Genomic DNA, 20,082 nt, shown 5'->3' with positions numbered 1-20,082 from the left:
AGAACCAGTGGAAGAGAGTTCAAGCATTGGCAGAGACCTTCTGGGCTAGGTGGCGGCGAGAATATCTAAGCACACTACAGAGTCGGCAGAAGTGGCAATCACAGAAACCCAATCTAAAAGAAGTTGACATAGTTCTGATGAAGGACAGTCAGGCAAAAAGAAACCAGTGGCCAATGGGAATGATTGTAAAAGCCACTCCCAGTAAAGATGGATTAGTAAGAAAGGTGGAAGTCAAAGTGACAAGAAATCAGGCGGTCAAGATATTCTCCAGACCCATCTCTGAGGTGGTCCTGCTTTTCTCCCAGAAAGATGAGGATACCCCAACAGGCACGCCTTCAACTCACCAGCGTCTTCAACACGGGGATCAATAACAGAGCAGCTGAGTCAGGGGACATCATGGCAATGGTGTGTCATGCTGTCCACAGCTTGTTGAGAGCTTCACTGTAAAACTGTGGTCGTATTCCCATGTCAAACTTGAATAAGGTAGCAGCTAATCTTATGTACAGAGTCTGATTACATCAGAATGTGGGTTCATAGTGTCATATTTCTTAATATGCCAGGCGGGGAGTGTATTGGAACTAGTTTATAGGCTTATTTTGTATGTTCTTAGCACCACCTAGTGGTGATTACAAAAGCTGCTCTGAAGAGGAAGTAAGCTAATTGTAAATAGTCAGGATGACAGGAAGTGGTGTTTAAGAACTTCCTTTTCCACATGGGCTCGTAGAGGAAACATCACAGTTAACAATCCTCGCAATCCTGTGTCTTTAAGTCCACCAAACGGCTTCATCCGTAAGTCATCTTCAATATACAGTGGTATTAACATGTCAATGTTATTATTTCTTGTTTTTGAGTGTAGTCAAATTATTTATGAATATTGGTAGATGATGTTAGTGTATTGTTGGATTGACATACCTACTTTCAGTACCTGGTAACAGTCAGTACCTGTTGTGATAGTATTCCTTCTCTAATAATGTACTAGAGACATTATTTAGTACTTACAAGGTACTTACATGTTTGTATCTTTGTGTCCTTTTTGCAGTTTTACAAAATTACATATTTTCCTTCATTAAATCCTGCCAAACACAACAACCTGCCTGCTCCTTGGAGAATGCAATGCTGGAGAATATAATGTTAAGCTAGCTGTATAGCTGAAAAACACGTTGCCTGCAACAACTTTTAGTGAGGACAGCATAAATTATCCGAAAGTCCCACGAGGTGCGGACAACTGGCCACAACACCAACGAAGCTGGGGCTCATTCTCTTCAGCAAGTGGTCCTCTTCTGCCACTGCACACATACACACTACGCCTACACATGCGCACTGACGACCCAGAGTTAGAGTTACAATTTCGGATTTATTCATGCACTTTAAAAACATTTATTGAAAGTTTTATTCTTTTTACATTTTTATTTACAGCATTAAATGTTGAAATGTATATTGTAATAGGCTGTATATTATTGGGAGAAAACTGGTAGTTCTATGTAAAATCAGACATTGAGCACCCCCATATAGCCAAAATGGCAGGATTCTTGTTTCGTTGCAAAGCTTCAACTGTGAGATTGACAGTCAAATCAGGCTCCGCCCATCAAAGCATCGAATCTTCAACTATTCTAGGTCAGGCCTGAGATCACCTCAGCATGATAACCTCTCTGGCATGTAATAGCAATTAGGGGTGGCAATGTAAAATACACTATTTACTAATATGTGCAGTATTAACATTTGCTGCTGGACACTGTGAAATAATAATCTATGCCGCTAGACACCTGTTGACTACTCAAGTCAGCGCTTATTGAATATTTATTATTATTAAGATCTTATTTTATATGTCTTATTGAACTGTACTACTTGAAATCTTTTCTTCAAAGTATTATCACCCTAATGTCTAACATTTCTCTACAACATTTTGTCTTCTCTCTTCTTGTTTATTTCCCTTAAATCTTTTAAGCGGTTAGACCACATTTCCATTAACTTAGCATCATTCGTATCTGGCTAATTAGCGTCACAAGCTAAGCTAACAAGCTATGTATGCTGTCACCGATACCTGCTAATTATTGTTAACACCAGGGGCATTTTTAGGATCCTGAAACATTGGGGGCTTAGCCCAGCCCATAAATCTTCACATAATAATTGACTTGACTGAGTTTTTCTGCTTTAATAAAGGTATAATAAAACAATTTAAAATCCAAAACTGTAACAGAATATAATGCAGAGCAGCTCTCAGCTTTCAGATATGTTTCTCCTGTAGATCAACTTTTAATATCATCACTGCTGAATCAACACACACGCAGGCGTGACTGATTAAGGCAACCTCTTTAAATGTGCATGTGGCACCATTTTACGTCATCTATAATAAATTTTATCATTTTGATTCAGTTATAAACTCCTGGACTTTAATAGCTCCTGTGTTTCAGCAGGTTTTCTGCTCATGTTCAATGTATGAATGTTCTCCACATTCAGAATCTAAGTGGGTTCTCTGACATTTCCAGAATAAAGGATATTTTGAGTGGTCAAACAGGATAAATCATCATAAACTTTGCAATCAATCCGCGGTCCACCTGCGTGCCGCACCGTGTGGACGGGATCCATACCATGGATTCTGCAACTCGTTGCACCACTACTGTCCATGGTAGTGTGGGGATTTAATTCTTGCATGTTTTGTTGTGCAGGATCACAGACCCTACGTGTCCACATGAGGAAAGGTGAAGAGAGGCTATCAGAGTAAAAATGGACTGTCTATTGCATTAGACTAGGCAACTTGATGAGTTTATTTTTTTAAGTAGCCCATTAAAATATTCTTGCAAATGCAGTGAAGAAGCTGATTATCTGTAATTTAGCTATTTCTACAATTATTTTCCTTTTTAAATCTCCATGAAGGTGTTTACAAGATCACTTGAAAATATCACTTTGCTGCCCACCAACTTTTGTTGCCTGTGCCTTTTATTATGGAGATGTAGCCAACCAAACCTCTTGCTTTGCATCTAAATCATCTTCACAACACAAATTATTGTGGCAGTAACACGAGAGCAGCTTGTTGTTGAAGCAGGTAAACCTGCATACAGAGGAAGCTGTACGTCATGCGTAAAACCCAACATGACTATTTTATCCACCATATTCTCTCTCTCTCTGTGCATCTCAAAAATAAATAATGGATGGTAGCTGCTGAGTGAAAGATTAGTTTCACCGGCGACATTCTGTTTATGGACTCACCGTCGGACATCGCTATAAAACAAATAGTAACTAATGTGTATTAAAGAAAAGAAACAGGCTTATGTCCAAAGTCAACAACAGGACACTTTTAATATATCTCAATCAATGCAGTGATCATCTGACATAGATCTTACAGTGTGTAGTCTTCATTTGCTCTGCAGAGACTAAAATACGCTTTTTATGCGCCATTAGTGGAAAGTGAAAGTTTTTCACTTGCTGACTTGTGAAAGAGCGACGTAGGCTGCAGTGCCATGGTGTGCGCTCACTTGACTTCAGTCGTATTAGTAGAACATAAAGCCTTAAACTGAAAAGATATTTGCCAGATTTTCTAAATGTGACAAGTGCCCGACCAGCGCTTTACTGCGTAACTGGCTGCGCTACAAAGCTCCATGACTGACTGTATTAGCTGAGCTAACAGAAAGCAGGCAGATGGCAGCAGCCACCTGTCAATCAAAGCAGCCACGCCCCTAATAATGCAGAACTCTAAGGTTTAATATAATTTAAACTGGTGAATTATAAAAAAATTCTCCCCCCTCACAGTTGTCATGTAGGGCGAAATTAGCGATATACACTTAAACAATTTTGTGTACCAGGCTCTAAACATTTTTAATCTGCTGTAAAGTTGGGCATTTTAACAAGGGGGTCAATGGAGAATGACTCCCTTCTGCAGCCAGCCTCAAGTGGCCACTCTATGAATTGCAGTTTTAGTTACTTCCTAAATGTCCTCGCTGATGAAACCGGAAGTTTGCTGCTTGGTTTCAACCAGCAGCTGAAAAATAAAATATTCAATGGTAAACTATATACACTTGTACAGAAAGGTTTAGATGGAGTAGAGTCCAGTGTTCCAGCAGAAGTAGACCAGAATGCAGTGCTGCAGGGTGGGAGTCCTGTATCAGCTCGGACAGGATGAGGCCAAGGTGCTGATGGGGAAACAGAAAGGGAAGGCTCAGTCATATTTTGTAGAAAATCCTCATCACATCCATCCTGTAATCATACAACAGAAAGACACTGCAGTGATATGATGGTTTACTGTCACTAAGATGTCAGAAGATTTTGTATTGATCATTCAAACTGTCCTAGCCTACTGACTCCATCACATTTATTCATTTAGCTGAAACTTTTATCCAAAGCGACTTACAATTGCTATACATGTCAGAGGTTGCACGCCTCTGGAGCAATTAGGTCAGGATCTTGCTCAGGGACACAATAGTGGATGGGTCACAGTGGGTGATTGAACCCAGGTCTCTCACACCAAAGGCATGTGTCTTATACATTGTGCCACCACCACCCCATCACTTTGGATTGTTAAATCCATAAAATCTCTGGACTTGAACTAAATGATTCTATGTGGGATTGTTACATAACATGGGCTAACGTTAACTTACACAGCAAACTTACCACAGGTAACCACTTTATAAACTGGTCCATTATCAACTCTCTCCACAACACGGTGTACTGCCTGCTCCCAGAAAGCCCGCAACTTTCCAGGCCCACCTCTCTCTGACAGGTTTTTTACCAGCACTCGGTCGCCTGGCTGAAGAACAACACCCCTGACTGCTCTGTCATACTGACTCTTGCCTTTGGCTGAAGATTTTTCACTGTTGTTTGCAGCAATTTCATATGCAGACTGCATCCTCTTTGCCCATATCTGGGCATATGTCTCTCGATCGGGTGACTCAGGCTCTGTCTTAGGTGGAAACAGTAAGTCAACAGGTAAGAGTGGATTTCGCCCATATAAGAGGAAGAATGGGGAAAAGCCGGTGGCCTCATGCCTTGTGCAGTCGTAGGCATGCACAACGTGAGGTAGGTGATCTTTCCACTGACTCTTTTTTTCTTCTTCCAGGGTACGCATCATCTGCAGAAGCGTGCGGTTCAGTCTCTCCACCGGATTACCTTGTGGGTGGTATGGTGTGGTTCTTGAATGACCAATACCAGCCAGCTGCTGTAACCTGTTGAACAAACTGTTCTCAAACTCCTTCCCCTGATCATGGTGGAGCTTCTCAGGATATCCATAGCGAGGGATGAAGTCTTGAAATATCTTATCGGCTGCTGTTTTTCCCGATTTATTTCTTGTGGGGTATGCTTGAGCAAAGCGCGTGAAGTGGTCAACAAGGACCAGGATGTACTCATAGCCTTGACTTTGCTCCAGGTGGAGATAGTCGATGCACACTAACTCAAATGGACTGCTTGTGGATATGTGTCCCATGGGCGCTCTCTGTTGAAGATTGGGGCGTTTCTGTTTAATGCATCTTTTGTTTACATAGTCCTCTATATCCTGCTGCATATTCGGCCCATAAAACCTCTCGTGGGCAAGATGAATTACTTTCTCTGCACCAACGTGGCTCATGTCATTGTGCAGGGTCTTAAGCACCATGGGTTTCCACTTCTCAGGGAAGACGAGCTGCCTGTGTTGTTCAGTCCGCCGATAGAGAATCCCGTCATCCACTTCCATCTTATTCCATTCATACAGCAGTCTCCTTGTCTCTTTCCTCATGTTTCTTTTGTCCATTTTGTTGGGAATCCAGTTTTGAAGTTTTAAGGAAACAACTTCTGAGATAGCTGGTTCCTCTTCCTGTGCTGCACGGATGTTTTCTGGTGGAACACTGGAAATACTCGCAGGTGGTACAACCTCTGCACTTCCACCATCAAGCTGCAAAGCTGCAACCCATGGGACGTCACTTTCTTGAAGTGCTCTGCAGTGTATCTGCGTCTGTGTTCATCTTCCCTGGCCTGTACTTAATATCGAAGTGAAAGTCAGCCAGCTCACCAACCCATCTGTGTCCAACGGCATTTAGTCTGGCAGTGCTAAGGACATATGTCAAAGGGTTATTATCTGTGAAAACTGTGAATGTTGGGGCATAATACAAGTAATCACGAAACTTGTCACAAATGGCCCACTTGAGAGCCAAGAACTCAAGTTTACCGGAGTGAAGGTGGTAATTTCTCTTGGCAGGTGTAAGAGTTCTAGAGCCATACCCAATGACCTGCAACTTGTTGTCCTGACGCTGGTATAGCACCGCTCCTAATCCTTCATTGGACGCATCAGTGTGCAGTATAAATGGGAGGTTAAAGTTTGGGTAAGCTAGGATAGGTGGATTAGTCAACATGTCAACTAGCTTGGCTACTACATCCCTGTGCTGTGCTCTCCATGTGATTGGGGTTTTGGACGGGAGTTGTCCTTTATCTGCTTTCTGAGCTTTACTTTTATTCATCTGATTTTTGGTGTGACTTTCATTTGTTTCTGTGGGTTTCTGCAGCAGTTCAAACAGTGGCTTAGCAAGTCGAGAGAAGTCTTGGATGAAGGAGCGGTAGTACCCCAGAAACCCCAGCAGGGACTTGACATCTCCAGCTGTGCGAGGCTCTTTTTCTTTGAGTGCCATGACTGCTGCCAAATCCTGTGGATCGATCTTGACTCCTTCCCCAGACACCAATCGGCCGAGGTAACGGACCTCTCTTTCAAACAACTCACACTTGGTTGGTCTCAGTTTGATGCCGTGTTCTCTCATGCGACTGAGAACTTGTCTGAGGTGGTGTATATGATCCTCAAAGGACGTTGAGTAACACAACACATCGTCGAGGTATGGAGCACAGCATTCATCTCGAATATCTTCCAGCACACCCTCAATACACCTCTGGAAAGCCGCAGGTGCGTTCGTCAAGCCAAATGGTATCCATGGCACCGCTGCTTGGGCTAACCTGTGCGGCACACGTGTATGTATCACTCTCTGACTTTGCTGGCTGCCTAGCCGGGGGAAACAAATTGACTGGTTTGCTGTCAACAATTTCTTCTATACAGCCTAAGACTGTCCTTGGTGGCAGGAAGATGTCATGCTTGGTGGAGTTGCAGATGGGGATTTTCACAGCTTTGGAGGCACCACAGGGCACATCAACTAACGCAGGAAACAGCTGTAGTCTCTCCGGTAAGACACTTTCTAAGGTGAGTTCAAAAAGCATTGTTCCTCCCTGTGACCATGATCTGACACGACACTTCAGTTCACATATTTAGCCACTTGGAACTGTAAGACCTTTCTTCCCCACTCTGATGGTGTAATTTGCAGGCTTTTCTTGGGCTGGAGTATCACTAATTACGGAGACAATGGTTTCAGCTGCATCTCGATGGAGCTTTAATGCCTCTGCTAGCAAATCACTTAGACTGACGCTTCCTGGCTCTTCCAGACTCTATAAAATGATTTCCTCTATCACATTGAACCCTAGCAATAGGCCACTAACACAGCTCTGACTCACTAGCATGGGTACATTAATGGCTACTTGACACTTTACAACTGTGATTCTGAAGTTGTTGTGCCCTTAAAAAGGAGAAAAATAACGAGAAAGTTGAGGAAACACGCACACGCAGCTCTCGCCTTCACTCGTCTGTATTGAATGAGTTTTTGAACAATGTATACAAGAAAACATACATTTCAATATTAGTGCACTCATCAGATTCAGGACCACAGTCACAAGTATCTTCTTAATGCATTCTAAATTATCTTTTTAACTAAATTACCATATGAAATGTAGATTGTTTTTAACAAAGTTATCAAATTACATTAATACTCATTTTTACATTAGTTCTCGCATAACACTAAAATGAATTATACTTTTAATAGTATTCATTGTCTCAGCATGACACAAACTCACCCTTATTAGTGATAAATTCACAATAAATTTTACAACAGAAATATGTGGATGTCAGTAGCTAGCTTAAACACCAACGATAAAGTTAACACTCGTGTATATAGCGGGACTCGGACACGACGGAGCCACGAGGTCTCCGGCTGCTGGCATAACGTAACACATTTTCTCAGATATACATTTCTCAGAACGATATACGCATGTAAAACGTCTCTTTTACTCATAAAACCACAGTAACATCACAAAATGTAGCTTACTATCAACATATGTTAAAATCTACATTATTTTGTGAGTGGTCATTACCTTAAAAAGGGGAAAAATAACGAGAAAGTTGAGGAAACATGCACACGCAGCTCTCGCCTTCAATCGTCTGTATTGAATGAGGAAGAGGAGCACGCCGGAATCCCCCTACTGAAACCCCAAGGCATTACCAAAAGATCGACGAATAATCAACCCATACAGACGAAGATCAGTATTATCTGCATTCAACTTCTTAATATAACTCTAATTTTAAACAGTGACAAAACTTAATACGCATTATAATATAACCATTAATACAAACAAAACTTAATACGCATTTTATAACAGACTATTTTATATGCAATAATGAGTTATGATAATATATATATGTATATACTATAATGTCACATACCACTTGTCACACTCACTTGTCACAAAGTCGGGTGATCAGATGATTGGGTGGTGGGGATATCAGAACAACATTTCATGGCAATCCATCCAGTGGTTGTTGAAACATTTTCCAAAAAAGCATCAAATGAAGTGATGTGAAGCTCATGGCAGGGCTAGAGGAAAAGTCACTTAAGATCACTGAAGTTTCAGTGCCTGGGAATAATGAATGTCTTTTCAAACATTAATGGAAAATTAATCTATAATTGGAGAGATGTTTCCGTCCGGTCCAAAAGTGATGTTGTATATTACAGATAAATCGTGTCCTGCTGGATGGAGGATTTTCTTGTGTTCCTGTTATCTGCTCTCCAGTAAGACTGCTTCTTGGACTGAAGGCAGACAAGACTGCAGAAACAGAGGAGCAGATCTGGTTGTCATAGACAGTGCTGAAGAACAGGTACAGTATGTGGGTGTTTTTCCAAGTATTGACCACTGTGCATACTTCTAACACCTTGAAAACTCCTTAAGTTCAACAAGGCCCTGTCTTCACAAACACGGCAATTTTCAAAACTGTGACTTTTTCTATGCAGTTTGGCCATTCGTACACACGGAAACGCAGTATCAGGTCTAGGGCTGTCCCCGACTAAGGATTTACATAGTCAAATCAGAATTGTCAAGTATGATAGTCGAATCATGAACTGTGTTTGGGTGTGGCGATTGCCTTGACAAGCTGCAGAGCTCTCTATTAATTAGTCACTGTAACTTACACTGTAGATTTCCAGCTAAACTCTTATGGAGTCTTATGGTTGACTCTTTTCTCTCTGCTCGTCCTATATTATGTAGCTGCAGTCCTGGAGGCTGCAGTTTCAGGACCCCCTGAGATTCTTATCAAATATGAATTCTTGTAAACTGCACGTAAAATTTTGTTCATAAATAAACATTGGCTTTTTTGTATTGAAACAGAAATTCCTCTCTGACTTAACCACGGTACAAACGAGTTGGATTGGTCTGACTGATAGGGAAATGGAGAGGAGCTGGAAATGGATTGATGGAACTCCACTGACTCTGAGGTTTGGCTTAAATGTGTTTCTACATCTGCAATTCTTGTATGTGAGGTGTGAGCAATATCATAACATTAAACGTACCAGTTTTTAACTTGATGAAGTAGTACAATTTTGATACTTAGGCCTCTATATGATGTATATGAGCAAATTTATTAAATTTATATTTTGTGGTTATGGCTGATACTGGGACAGGATAAACAATGATGATTAACAACTTTAGCAAGTAAGTCACTATTAATTATTCTTAGCATTAGAAATTATTGTGGCACTACCCTATCTCCGCTGCCACACCTCCATTCGTCACCTCAGGTCTGTGGACGCAATAACACTAAAAACCATCAGGACAAAGCGCTGGACCTGGGCTAACAAAGCCTTGTCCGTTGATGCGCACTCCCTCGCCACATCCGACACGCTAACACATTGCCATCTTTCAAACAGGCCCTCAAAACCCACCTTTTCAAGACTGCATTCCCCAGTTAATTCCCTCCCCTCTCTCCCTCCTCTTCTTTTTAACAAATTACTTTGGTAACACTTTCTATGAAGGTCATCACTATAATCCATATATTTATAACAAGATATAATACTTCCATAAGACATTGTTAGGCAACAATATGCAACAGTTGCACACCTCCGACTGTCCGGGCACTGCACTTTCTCAGTACCGAAAGTTTGGCCATTTGTGTTCCGTGAATAAGTTATAATTTAGTATAGATTCTTCTTAGATGCATTGCGATGAGGACGTAGAAGATTCTGAATTGATTAACAAATGTCAAAAATCTATTATAACATACATAATAACATAATGTTCCATTTTATATCACTAATTCTAAATTGTCAATAAAGTCTATTTATAACGAGGCAGAGTTGATGGTTATAATGTGCTATGTAACACGGTCGGAGATTCTTGGCGCACAGTGGTATAAACTGGTATTACTATTAGTTATAAAACATTAAATCACAAGGTCATAATGACTTATGAACTTTGCTATAGCACCTAATGCATGTTTGTAAGTGATTATAACACTCGACACACAGCTTGTATGTCATACGGGCTGCCCAGACGTACAAGCCCGTTCTTGGTAGCAATTATGTGCATCAGTCCCGCTGAGTTTCCTCTTGGCTTGACTCTGACACTTCACTGGCAGTTCCTTGTAGTTACTTATATGATTTGGTAAATTTTATGGATATTCTCTTGTGATGATAGAAGATGTTAAAGTAGATTGAGTCAAGGTGGGGTTGGCTTTCACATTTAGCGCAGACTCCATGGAAGCAGATTCTATCTAGACCACAATTTCATGGTGCATCTGAGAGTGTTTTTTTGATCCACATCAAAAGTTTTACACTTCACCTTTTATACAGAGCTGTCTGTGGAAACAGCCTTTGGGTCCAAATAAAACTAAATGACCCAAGAGTGAAAAGGCCCTAAATCAATTTTAATGAAGAACTGTTTTGATCATGTGTGCAATGTTGAAGCATTTTGTATTTGCTACACTTCTGATTTATATCTCATGATTGTCTTGTTCACTGACCTGTTAGTTATTGGATGGCAGCGCAGCCTGATAATGGTAATGGAGATCCAGAGTGGGGTGAGGAGGACTGTGCCCAACTCAAACCTGGAGAAAACTGGAAAAACAACTGGAACGATCTGTCATGTTCTACTTCTCTGCGATGGATCTGTGAGAAAGAGGCTTAGCATTGGTGTAAAAGCATATGTACATGCTTTTACAAACTAAGCTATGATTTTACAAAAAGCCTTTGGGATTGAGTGTCCTTTCAAGTTTGTGTGTGTAAAAGAGAGAGGAGTGTATTATTATAGTTAATTCTCATCACAGTTCATCATCCTTGAAGAACATATTTCTGTGTTGACTTCTCTGCAGCAGGCTGAGGATCCTCTTGTTCATGTTCAAATTCAAGACTCAAAGTTTCTGCCAGGCATCCAAAAGTGCATTATTTACAGTACCAATATGATCTCCTGCTCTTCTTAGTTGGTGCTTATGATCTTTAATGACGATGACAGACTTTGAAGTTTGCTTCTGCTCTGCACTTTAAAAGATATTCCTGTAACTTGTTTTTACATAAGATGATTGCCCCTTATGGTACAAGAACTTCAGAAACGTATTGTTACAAATTTGGGAGAACTTTTTTCCCCATTTCTTTCTTGTCACATAAACTCACCAACTAGCTGATGTTCCAAACAACAATGAGAGGAAGACAAACAGGTTTATAAAAACATTTAATTAGTGCTTTATCTAAAGATTTCATGATAGGTTGAGATAATTTCTTATGGCATCAGTCTTGTTTAAAAGTTTAGTTTGAAAGCTATACAATGATAGCACATTAAAATAAATCATGCAGCAGATACAAGACAGTCTCTTACAAACATAGGGCAGTGTTCTTAGTTGCATGTAGTTTGCCAATTGTTGTGATGTTCTTTGTGATGGTGAAAGCTGTTAGCAAAACGTCTTTTTTGTTCACATTTTATTGTGTTTTCTATTTATGCTTCTTGATTTGCAGTATGTTTACTTTCTTTATATTTTCTACTTAACTCTGTTTATTTCTATGCAGCAATATACCAAGGCAATTTCCTTATGAAATTCTGGTTCTGTAATCATGTAAAGCTTTTAAAAATTATTCTCAAGTGTCTTTATGTCTCTTCTTTCACCTGTTATCATTGTATCTGCAAGAACACCTCTGACTCTGTCACTCAGACCTGAACCCTGGTCCATTGGTTAAAAAATTATCTCTCTACTACACCCCCATGCTCTGAGTGCAAAGAATCAGTTATCAAGTGCAGAAACCAGTGCTAACAAAATTCCTGTCTTAATCCAGACAAACCCCAGAATGAAATATGACATAGTCCTCGTGACAAATATTCCTAAAACGACTTACAGTATGTTTTTACCACATAGTCTATGTGCCTAACTCTGAAAGTCAACTGACTCACTGAGAGCTTAACATAAAAAACATCAAAGATGAAGAAAAAGAAACATCAGATCCATGGTGGGTCAAAGAGGATTGTGCACACATCATGCCTAAGTAGTCTCAGTGCCTCATTGGAATGACTAGTCATGTAAAACACCTCTGAGATGGATCTGTGAGAAAATAGCTCAACATCGGTGTATGTTTTGAGATCATAACTTTGGTAATGCATTGTGAAAGCATTACCAAAGTTATGATCTCAAAAGCTATGAGTAAGCTATGATAATGCAAGGTGTTAAGAAATGAGGGCTTTTGTATGTAGACATGAGAAGTTATGCAATCATACAGTAAAAATGTATCTTATGTAAATAAAATTCATCGATTCGTCCAACTCATCAAAGCCTCTTGTGATGTAAAATTTAAACTTCATTTGAAAATACAATAAAACAGAAATCTAATCTTTATGTTGCTTGTAGAAGTGCCTTGTTATGTACTTTTATAGTAAATGTATGTGTTATATTATAGAAATAACTGCCTTAATTACATTTTTTTAATATTACTATATGTAATAGGACTGTCCTTCAATCCTATAACAGGATATTTCCAACTTATTGGTTGTTGACTTTTAGTTTTACCTGTGACCCTGTGTTAACATTTAGAAGGAACAGTTAACATTTAGAAGGAACATGGTGAAGCAAGAGAATGTATTAAAAACCAAACAGCTTCTTATTACTAGTTGGCTAATATCTACCTGCTAGGAAATTAGTTTGCTTCCATGTGTCTCTAAATGGTTAAATAGTTCACTGTGTTATAATCACAAAGGTGTAGAAGTTACACTTGAAAACTGACTCACATAAAAAATAATTTTTTAGTTTTACCCCATTTATTTTTTGCCCCACGTGTATGTCATAATAATTGTTTTTCTGCCCTGTGATCTGTCACTGCTGGTGAACCAGATGAAAGCTTGGAGCACAAAGAAGTGTCCTGAACACAGGGTCACAGGTAAACTGTTTAACCATTTAGAGACACATGGAAGCAAACTAATTTCCTAGCAGGTAGATACTAGCAAGTTAGTATAAGAAGCTGTTTGGTTTTTAATACATTCTCCTGCTTCACCATGTTCCTTCTAAATGCTGTAAGCGTCTTCATTTAAAAGGGCAACTTATTCCTCCTCAGCACTGAACACCGGTTTACAAGGTTGTCTCAATTCCATTAAAATAATTTATCAGCCCAGTTCAGGTGCTCTCATTTGTTGAGGAAAATGAATATCTTTGTTCTATATGCATCTCAGTTGTATAATTTAGGCTTCTATCAAACTGTTAACACAACGTAGAAATCTAATATTTCTGCAAGCTGGTTTCTTGTTGATTAGAGTTCTCAGAATGGACAGTATAGGGAAGGGAAAAGTGATGAAATATCTGTTCTATATCTGAATTTCTCAGTTAATGAAGGGAAATATACTGCATTTCCTGTGTGAAACCTATTTTGTAGCTGACAAGCCACTACCAAGAGCAAGTTACTAGAAGCACCTCTGTCATGACTCACAATTTAACACTTCTGTAATGGGCTTGTGAACATAGCTAAATCCAGTGTTTAATACACATAAAGCTTATTCTAACTAATTCTAAAGTGCATGTGTCTGTGTAACGCATATGCACCAAAACAGGTCATCCACACAGTTTTAACAGTCACATGGGCCCGCCTATTCACACGTTACACTGAGACAAAAGGCCTTTCTAAAGACTGTTCTCGGTTCCCAGTCCCTGAAAAATGGACATAACCTCTGCATTCTATAGGCTTCAATAGTTGCTGAGCAAGGGGTTCTCTGAGGGGGGCCACTGACTCATTACGTACTGTCAAATATAAAAGGAAGGGGTTAAACCAGGGAGGAAGGCAGTTCAGGAGCAACAGCACATCTGCATCCAACATGAGCAGCACCAGCATGAACATGAGGGGCAAGGTACTTTTAAAAATCTTTTTGTAATAGGCAGAAATCAATTTTTACAAAATGAGGTCAGCATTTTCACCTTGCTACTTTTATTCTGTAACCACTACAATTCCCTTTTTTCCCAGATCATCTTCTACGAGGACAGGAACTTCCAGGGTCGTTCCTATGAGTGCATGAACGACTGCTCTGACATGACTTCCTACCTGAGCAGGTGCCACTCCTGCAGGGTGGAGGGCGGCTGCTTCATGGTCTACGACCGTCCCAACTACATGGGAAACCAGTGGTTCATGAAGAGGGGCGAGTACGCTGACTACATGAGCATGATGGGATGGAGAGACTGCATCAGGTCTTGCCGTATGATCCCCATGGTAAATAATAATATAATTGTGTTTGTTGGACAGGGTGATCACTAATATCATACAATATTATACTATTCTCTATTATACAAGACCTTTCATGACTCCTCGCTGATGTAAACTCTCAAACTGTTTTTACAGCACAGAGGCCAGTTCAGGATGAAGATCTACGAGAGGGAGAACTTCAGTGGTCAGAGTTACGAGATGATGGACGACTGTGACAACATCATGGACCGTTACCGTATGTCCGACTGCCAGTCCTGCCACGTGATGGACGGCAACTGGCTGATGTACGAGCAGCCCCACTACAGAGGCAGGATGATGTACATGAGACCCGGAGAGTACAGGAGCTTCAGGGACATGGGCATGAGTGGCATGAGGTGGATGAGCATGAGGCGCATCATGGACTCTTGCTATTAAATGCTCACTAAATCTTCACTGAACGTATCAAATGCTACTGAATAAAGCAATTGCTGAACTACTTTGACTTTTGTCGAGCTTATTGCCCAACTGATAATATTATATAAAATAAAGTTGCAAAGAAACTCCTGCACACTGACTAACTTGCAAAAAAAAAAAGCAACGTTTTGGTGCAAGACCTTCATTAGACAAATAGTGTGACATACTGAGAAGCCATCTTTTGTAGAAGGTGACTTGTTTGTCTGCACCAATTACCCACTTACACATGAAACACAACATTAGAAAACATTCATTCACATATCCATTACTATAGATCGACATTGAGCTTAAATGCAACACTCTCTAGAGTAACAATACATACATCGTCCTAGAGAGAGCTCTAATAGATGGATGTAGATGTCCGTATAGTTAATGTAAACCAAAAAATATATAGTCAAATACGTTCATAGACATACATGTTCTCAAATCTTGCTGTTACCATATACATCAAGTGAGTGTGTGTGTGCATGCAGGTAATAGAGAACAGGTGACAGGAACTCTTCCTCTTCACTCTGCCATTCCAAACATGTGCCACTGCCAGTGTGACCTATGTCTTGTGTGTATCAATTTTGAGTGGAAGAATAGCAACTTACCTTTGTATTCTGTATCATTGTTTTCACTACAGAAACTTTAGCGATCCTGTGAAGACCTTGTTTCTTTGGCCTTATCCCTTGAACTTTGTGATTAATAATTAATAGACATTTTTATAAAAATTAGCAGTCAAGTAGGAGTGAGAAGCCCTTTTCTGTTTGAGTACCTTTTACTTCTAGGTTAGAGCTTTGTCTTTTCCTTACATTTTTTTGTGATTGAGTGGAGGTTTTAGGTTGTTGCCTAGAATCTTGTTTGTTTTGGTCACTGCTAAATCTGAGTAAATTGGGGGGGGGGGGGGGGGGTCTGGCCTTGCTTGGGAGTGGTAGGAGTGGGGTGCCACACCTAATGTTGCATCCAGGTTTCCCCTAGATGTCTGACATAACACATAAAATATATAATGGGTCATGAAATTCAATAAATTTGACGTTCCTTAAACCGTAAGTAGCTGTTAGAAAGCAAATGTTCAACCCAAGTCATTTAGAAAAAATCTAAGAATGTGGCTCTACATTTTAGTCCCAAAAAGAAAGTCTAAGGACATGTCACTTGCTTCAGGGACAGCTGACAGCTGATGCATGAAATCACTTTTCACACATTAATAAATCAATTTGCATTTGCATTGTGCCTGTTGCTAATTTCCAACTCAGGTGACCAGTTAGTTCCTTTTTCATGTGGATGGCTGCATGACATCACAGATTCAGGAGGCCAGACTAGAGAAGAGGAGCAACATCAATTTACATTTTTAAAAATGACCTAAAAAAGCAAATTAGATCTCTACAATTTGCTGTTTTTCTCACACGTGTGAAATACAGTATTTGTTCAAATGTCCAATTTGCTGAGGAAGATATTTATTATCACATTCTGTAGATATTTTTTTTTCCTTTCAAGTAGTAGTCAGTGATTCCCTGTTCACCTTTAGAGGATATTAGCAAATTAAATTTTCTTGTCCACAGCATTTTATTGTGTAAAGACAAACCACAAAACCAACAGATCAGCAGAACAAGAGAAGTCATACCCTTGACTAAATCAATTTCAAGCATCTTTACAGACCCTCATGACAATCCTGTATAAAGTATCCGTTCTAGACTCAGATCCAGTACCAGTAGTTCAAACCTACCTACTCTCACCGGTACTGCTCTACAGGAGGAAGAAACCTGTGCTGAAATCATTCCGCACTAGTGCAACAGATTGAAGCCTTCAGCCTTATTAGTGGTCAGTATACAGTAAGAACCAGTCTTCTGTCAATAGTAAATGATTTCACAGGTGGGAAGAATTTAAAGAAATCTGTTCCAAAGAACAAACGTGATGGTATATATCTATTTCTATTAACAATGTTAAATAAATCATATATTTAGTCTAACAGTGAATCATATTTCGGTTGTTGTCTGTTCCAGCTTGTATCAGCCAGCCCTCTAACTATAAAAGCCAACCACACATCTGCAGACGGCCTTCAGGCTGAGAATTGAACCTTCACCTTCAATCCCACCGTACTGAGCAGTGGCTGCCGCGTGTCTGTAAGTATCAGTGATGCTCATTTTACATTAAATTTCATTATATACGGAGAAAAATAAGGAAAATGTAAATCAACATACTGGCATATCTGTCTAATTGTAGCTTTCAAATAAAAACTTTGATATATTTATATAGTTGTTACAATGTAGTAATTAATAAATCAATAAACATATAAAGGATCATGCTGATATTACTCCTAACTGAACAGGCTTTAGCGACTCTTGAGGCAATACTTTCTTAGTAGAATGACATAATTGTTGGTTTTGGTCTTTTCATGTGATTTAGTAAACTGTTGACGTCAATTACCTGTTTATTCTTTTCACATTTAATATAATTTGAGGCACTTATATATATTAAATGAGTTAGTGATTGCTAATAAAATCAATGTTGGTTTCTGAATGCATGTAAAACAATATTTTATTAATTATTTTACCAGGGCTGGTTCATTTCTGTTTCACCAGCCTTCTTGATGGTGGCCTCAATTACTGCAACCTCTACAACCTGCTGGCAGGTGAGTGAACAACCAGGATCCCATCAACCGTGAACATAAAAAGAGAAAATGGCATGAAAAGAAAATACTCAAGTAAAAACAAACAAATAGGCTACCTCTAATTTGTACTTCAGTACAGTAGGCCTACTTAAGTTACTGTCCACTACTGGAAATAACCACATCTTAACACTTCAGAGCTCTGTAGCCAACAGCTGTTGTTCTCCTTGTTGATGTACCGTAGAACAAGCACCAACTGGCAGTGGGTGGAAATGTCAGTTGTCTCATCTGCCTGAATATCAAAATAATCTGCATTTTTTAATTCCTCCAGAATGTAATCTTCAGGAACTGACAGCATGCAGTCCAAAAGTTCGTTTTGCACAGTCTTTGAGGTGTTTTTGGAAAACGGTAGCTGTCTTAAGGTGCTCCTCCAACACACCAGCAAGGCAACAAGATTTACTGAAAACACCAGGGTTGTCAAAGGGTTCACTCTATTGTGGCCGCGCAAGGCCGATGTTAACTCTGCCTAGCATGGCTAGCTTCACCGCATTATCCATATGTGCCCTCGTGTTTCTTAATCTTCTCAGATAAGCGTATCAGGTTGTTTACTCCTGGAACAGTCCATATTGGATCCGTCCCCGCCATTTTAAAAAGCAAGCATGGGAAGCAAAATGAGGTATTTAAATCATTGCATCCAGCTAGCCAAGGCTGAAAGCCTGTGTCTGTCATCTTGTCAACGTCACGTGTCCCTCTCCCACCGACTGACTGTGCTTGGGGCAGATCCTGGAGCACCCCTCAGATTTGAGATTTGACGCTAATTGGCTTAATTTCTGTTGCTATGAGCATATCTTTTGTCAGCTATTGCCTGCGCTGCTGTGCTGCCTGGGCAATCTCTCCAGCGCCCCGGAAGAGATCAGTGGATGAGCAGGAAGCTAATTTCACACCCAAACATAATTATTTAGCAAATATTTTATATATTACAAATTATTGTGGATTCTAAATACGTAAAAAAAGGTAATTACTGTTTATTTAAAAAAATTTTATTTTAAAAAGAAAAATCAAAACACTTTCCACCCATAAACTGTATATAAAAAGTTTCCACCACCAGGGATGGCGACGCCCTAGCGCCCTCTGTTGGTCGGCCGCCAATGCTCGCAATACTTTTCTTCTTCAATTGAATCATAGATGCCATCACTCCACTCATGACTAGTTAACAGGATTATGGGAAAAACTACCAACCTGGTTTACCACAAACTTGTTGGAAGGGTAAAGCATGGGCGGGAACAACCCATTAAAATTTGATGCAGATCCAAAGAAAATTATATATTTCCTTGTGAAGATTTTATCAAATAAAGAATGTTACAACAAACCGTTGTTGTTCATTAAGAAATGTTATCCAAAGTGTTTTGTTAGGGAGAATATTATAGTGAGTGTGACAAAGTGAAATGAAAAGAAAAACTATTTTTCATATGTCACTTTCAAGAATATCCCCTATTCACACTAAATACAAAAAACAAAAGTATCTATAGTAAATTTAAAAAATGCCTCCAGACAACAAATGAAGCTTAGCTAAGTTTAATCAGGAAGATGGATGACAACAATCTACATTCTTATGCTATTATTTACTCACCCTCTCTGTCTATACCCACTTTTAACTCATCAGCTGACTGAGGTTATTCACTTTTCAGTTAAGATTTTGCAACAACCTTTGTGAGCCAGTCGTCTCAGTGTCCGATTGATGCAACCCTCTTCCAGCCCATTCCCCCTCTGGCCTTCATCACAACCAGTCTTCCCAGTTGGGTCTTCAAGTGAGCCAGTCAGATGTCCCACTCCATATCTCAACCATCCAGATCTTCAGCCATTGTTCTTCATCCCTTCATTTCCACCACTGTTGTCTAGCCTCCACTGGCGGGATATTCCTGTTTTACTGTATGGTATTACCCCCTTAACGTAATATATCACAATTGGGTCGAATCGAATCGCCTTCACTTTCTTCAACCTTCCCATTGTGTACTGTGCCAATAGTATTCATTTTATTATTCTTTAAGCATATCTGCAATTGAGTCTCTCCTGATTTAAATGTATGTGAATTAGGAACTATTTAGAGGTAACAATATTTGATAATTAAAAGAAAATGTAAATCAACCTAAACACTTACTGGCCATTCAAACATCTGTATTTTTTCACAGCATTTTTCATCAACAGAACAAATGTTTTTTAGTATGATGCATCACCTACATGTTTCTGCTGTGATGCTGACACAGGCAGGACTTTATCATT

At 39.7% G+C, this 20,082-nt stretch overlaps 2 protein-coding genes across 3 annotated transcripts in view; both read left to right on the top strand.

The window, feature by feature from the left end:
* Positions 1-12,176, top strand: part of LOC119904514 (C-type lectin domain family 4 member E-like) — a 32,818-nt gene extending 20,642 nt beyond the window's left edge. The window contains exons 1-4 of one of the 2 annotated variants that reach the window (XM_038721234.1): positions 6,667-7,127; positions 8,784-8,926; positions 9,433-9,539; positions 11,070-12,176. In XM_038721234.1, the coding sequence (XP_038577162.1) occupies positions 6,788-7,127; positions 8,784-8,926; positions 9,433-9,539; positions 11,070-11,226 (747 nt within the window). In that variant the 5' untranslated portion in view covers positions 6,667-6,787 and the 3' untranslated portion in view covers positions 11,227-12,176. Of the gene's footprint in view, positions 1-6,666; positions 7,128-8,783; positions 8,927-9,432; positions 9,540-11,069 lie in introns of those variants that run through there. The other variant, XM_038721235.1, reaches the window with a different exon arrangement.
* Positions 12,177-12,505: 329 nt separating this feature from the next.
* On the top strand, positions 12,506-15,231 carry LOC119903696 (gamma-crystallin M3-like). The gene is made up of 3 exons (XM_038719921.1): positions 12,506-12,533; positions 14,338-14,768; positions 14,898-15,231. Exons 1-3 carry the CDS (start codon positions 12,506-12,508, stop codon positions 15,174-15,176), a joined length of 738 nt encoding a protein of 245 aa, XP_038575849.1. The 3' UTR covers positions 15,177-15,231.
* Positions 15,232-20,082: the final 4,851 nt, after the last annotated feature.

The sequence above is a fragment of the Micropterus salmoides genome, unplaced genomic scaffold, assembly GCF_014851395.1.
Source record: "Micropterus salmoides isolate LMB-PRFRI ecotype aquatic unplaced genomic scaffold, ASM1485139v1 Ms_hic_scaffold_15, whole genome shotgun sequence".
In the NCBI taxonomy this organism is placed as follows: Eukaryota; Metazoa; Chordata; class Actinopteri; order Centrarchiformes; family Centrarchidae; genus Micropterus; species Micropterus salmoides.
This window is presented reverse-complemented; position numbering and strand designations above follow the sequence as displayed.

Bases quoted from the DNA above. Each gene is read 5' to 3' on its own strand.
- LOC119903696 (XM_038719921.1), top strand. From the start codon at position 12,506: ATGAAGAAAAAGAAACATCAGATCCATG. The intron at 12,534-14,337 runs GTGGGTCAAAGA...GGGTTAAACCAG, and splicing joins AAAGAAACATCAGATCCATG to GGAGGAAGGCAGTTCAGGAG. The intron at 14,769-14,897 runs GTAAATAATAAT...CTGTTTTTACAG, and splicing joins CTTGCCGTATGATCCCCATG to CACAGAGGCCAGTTCAGGAT.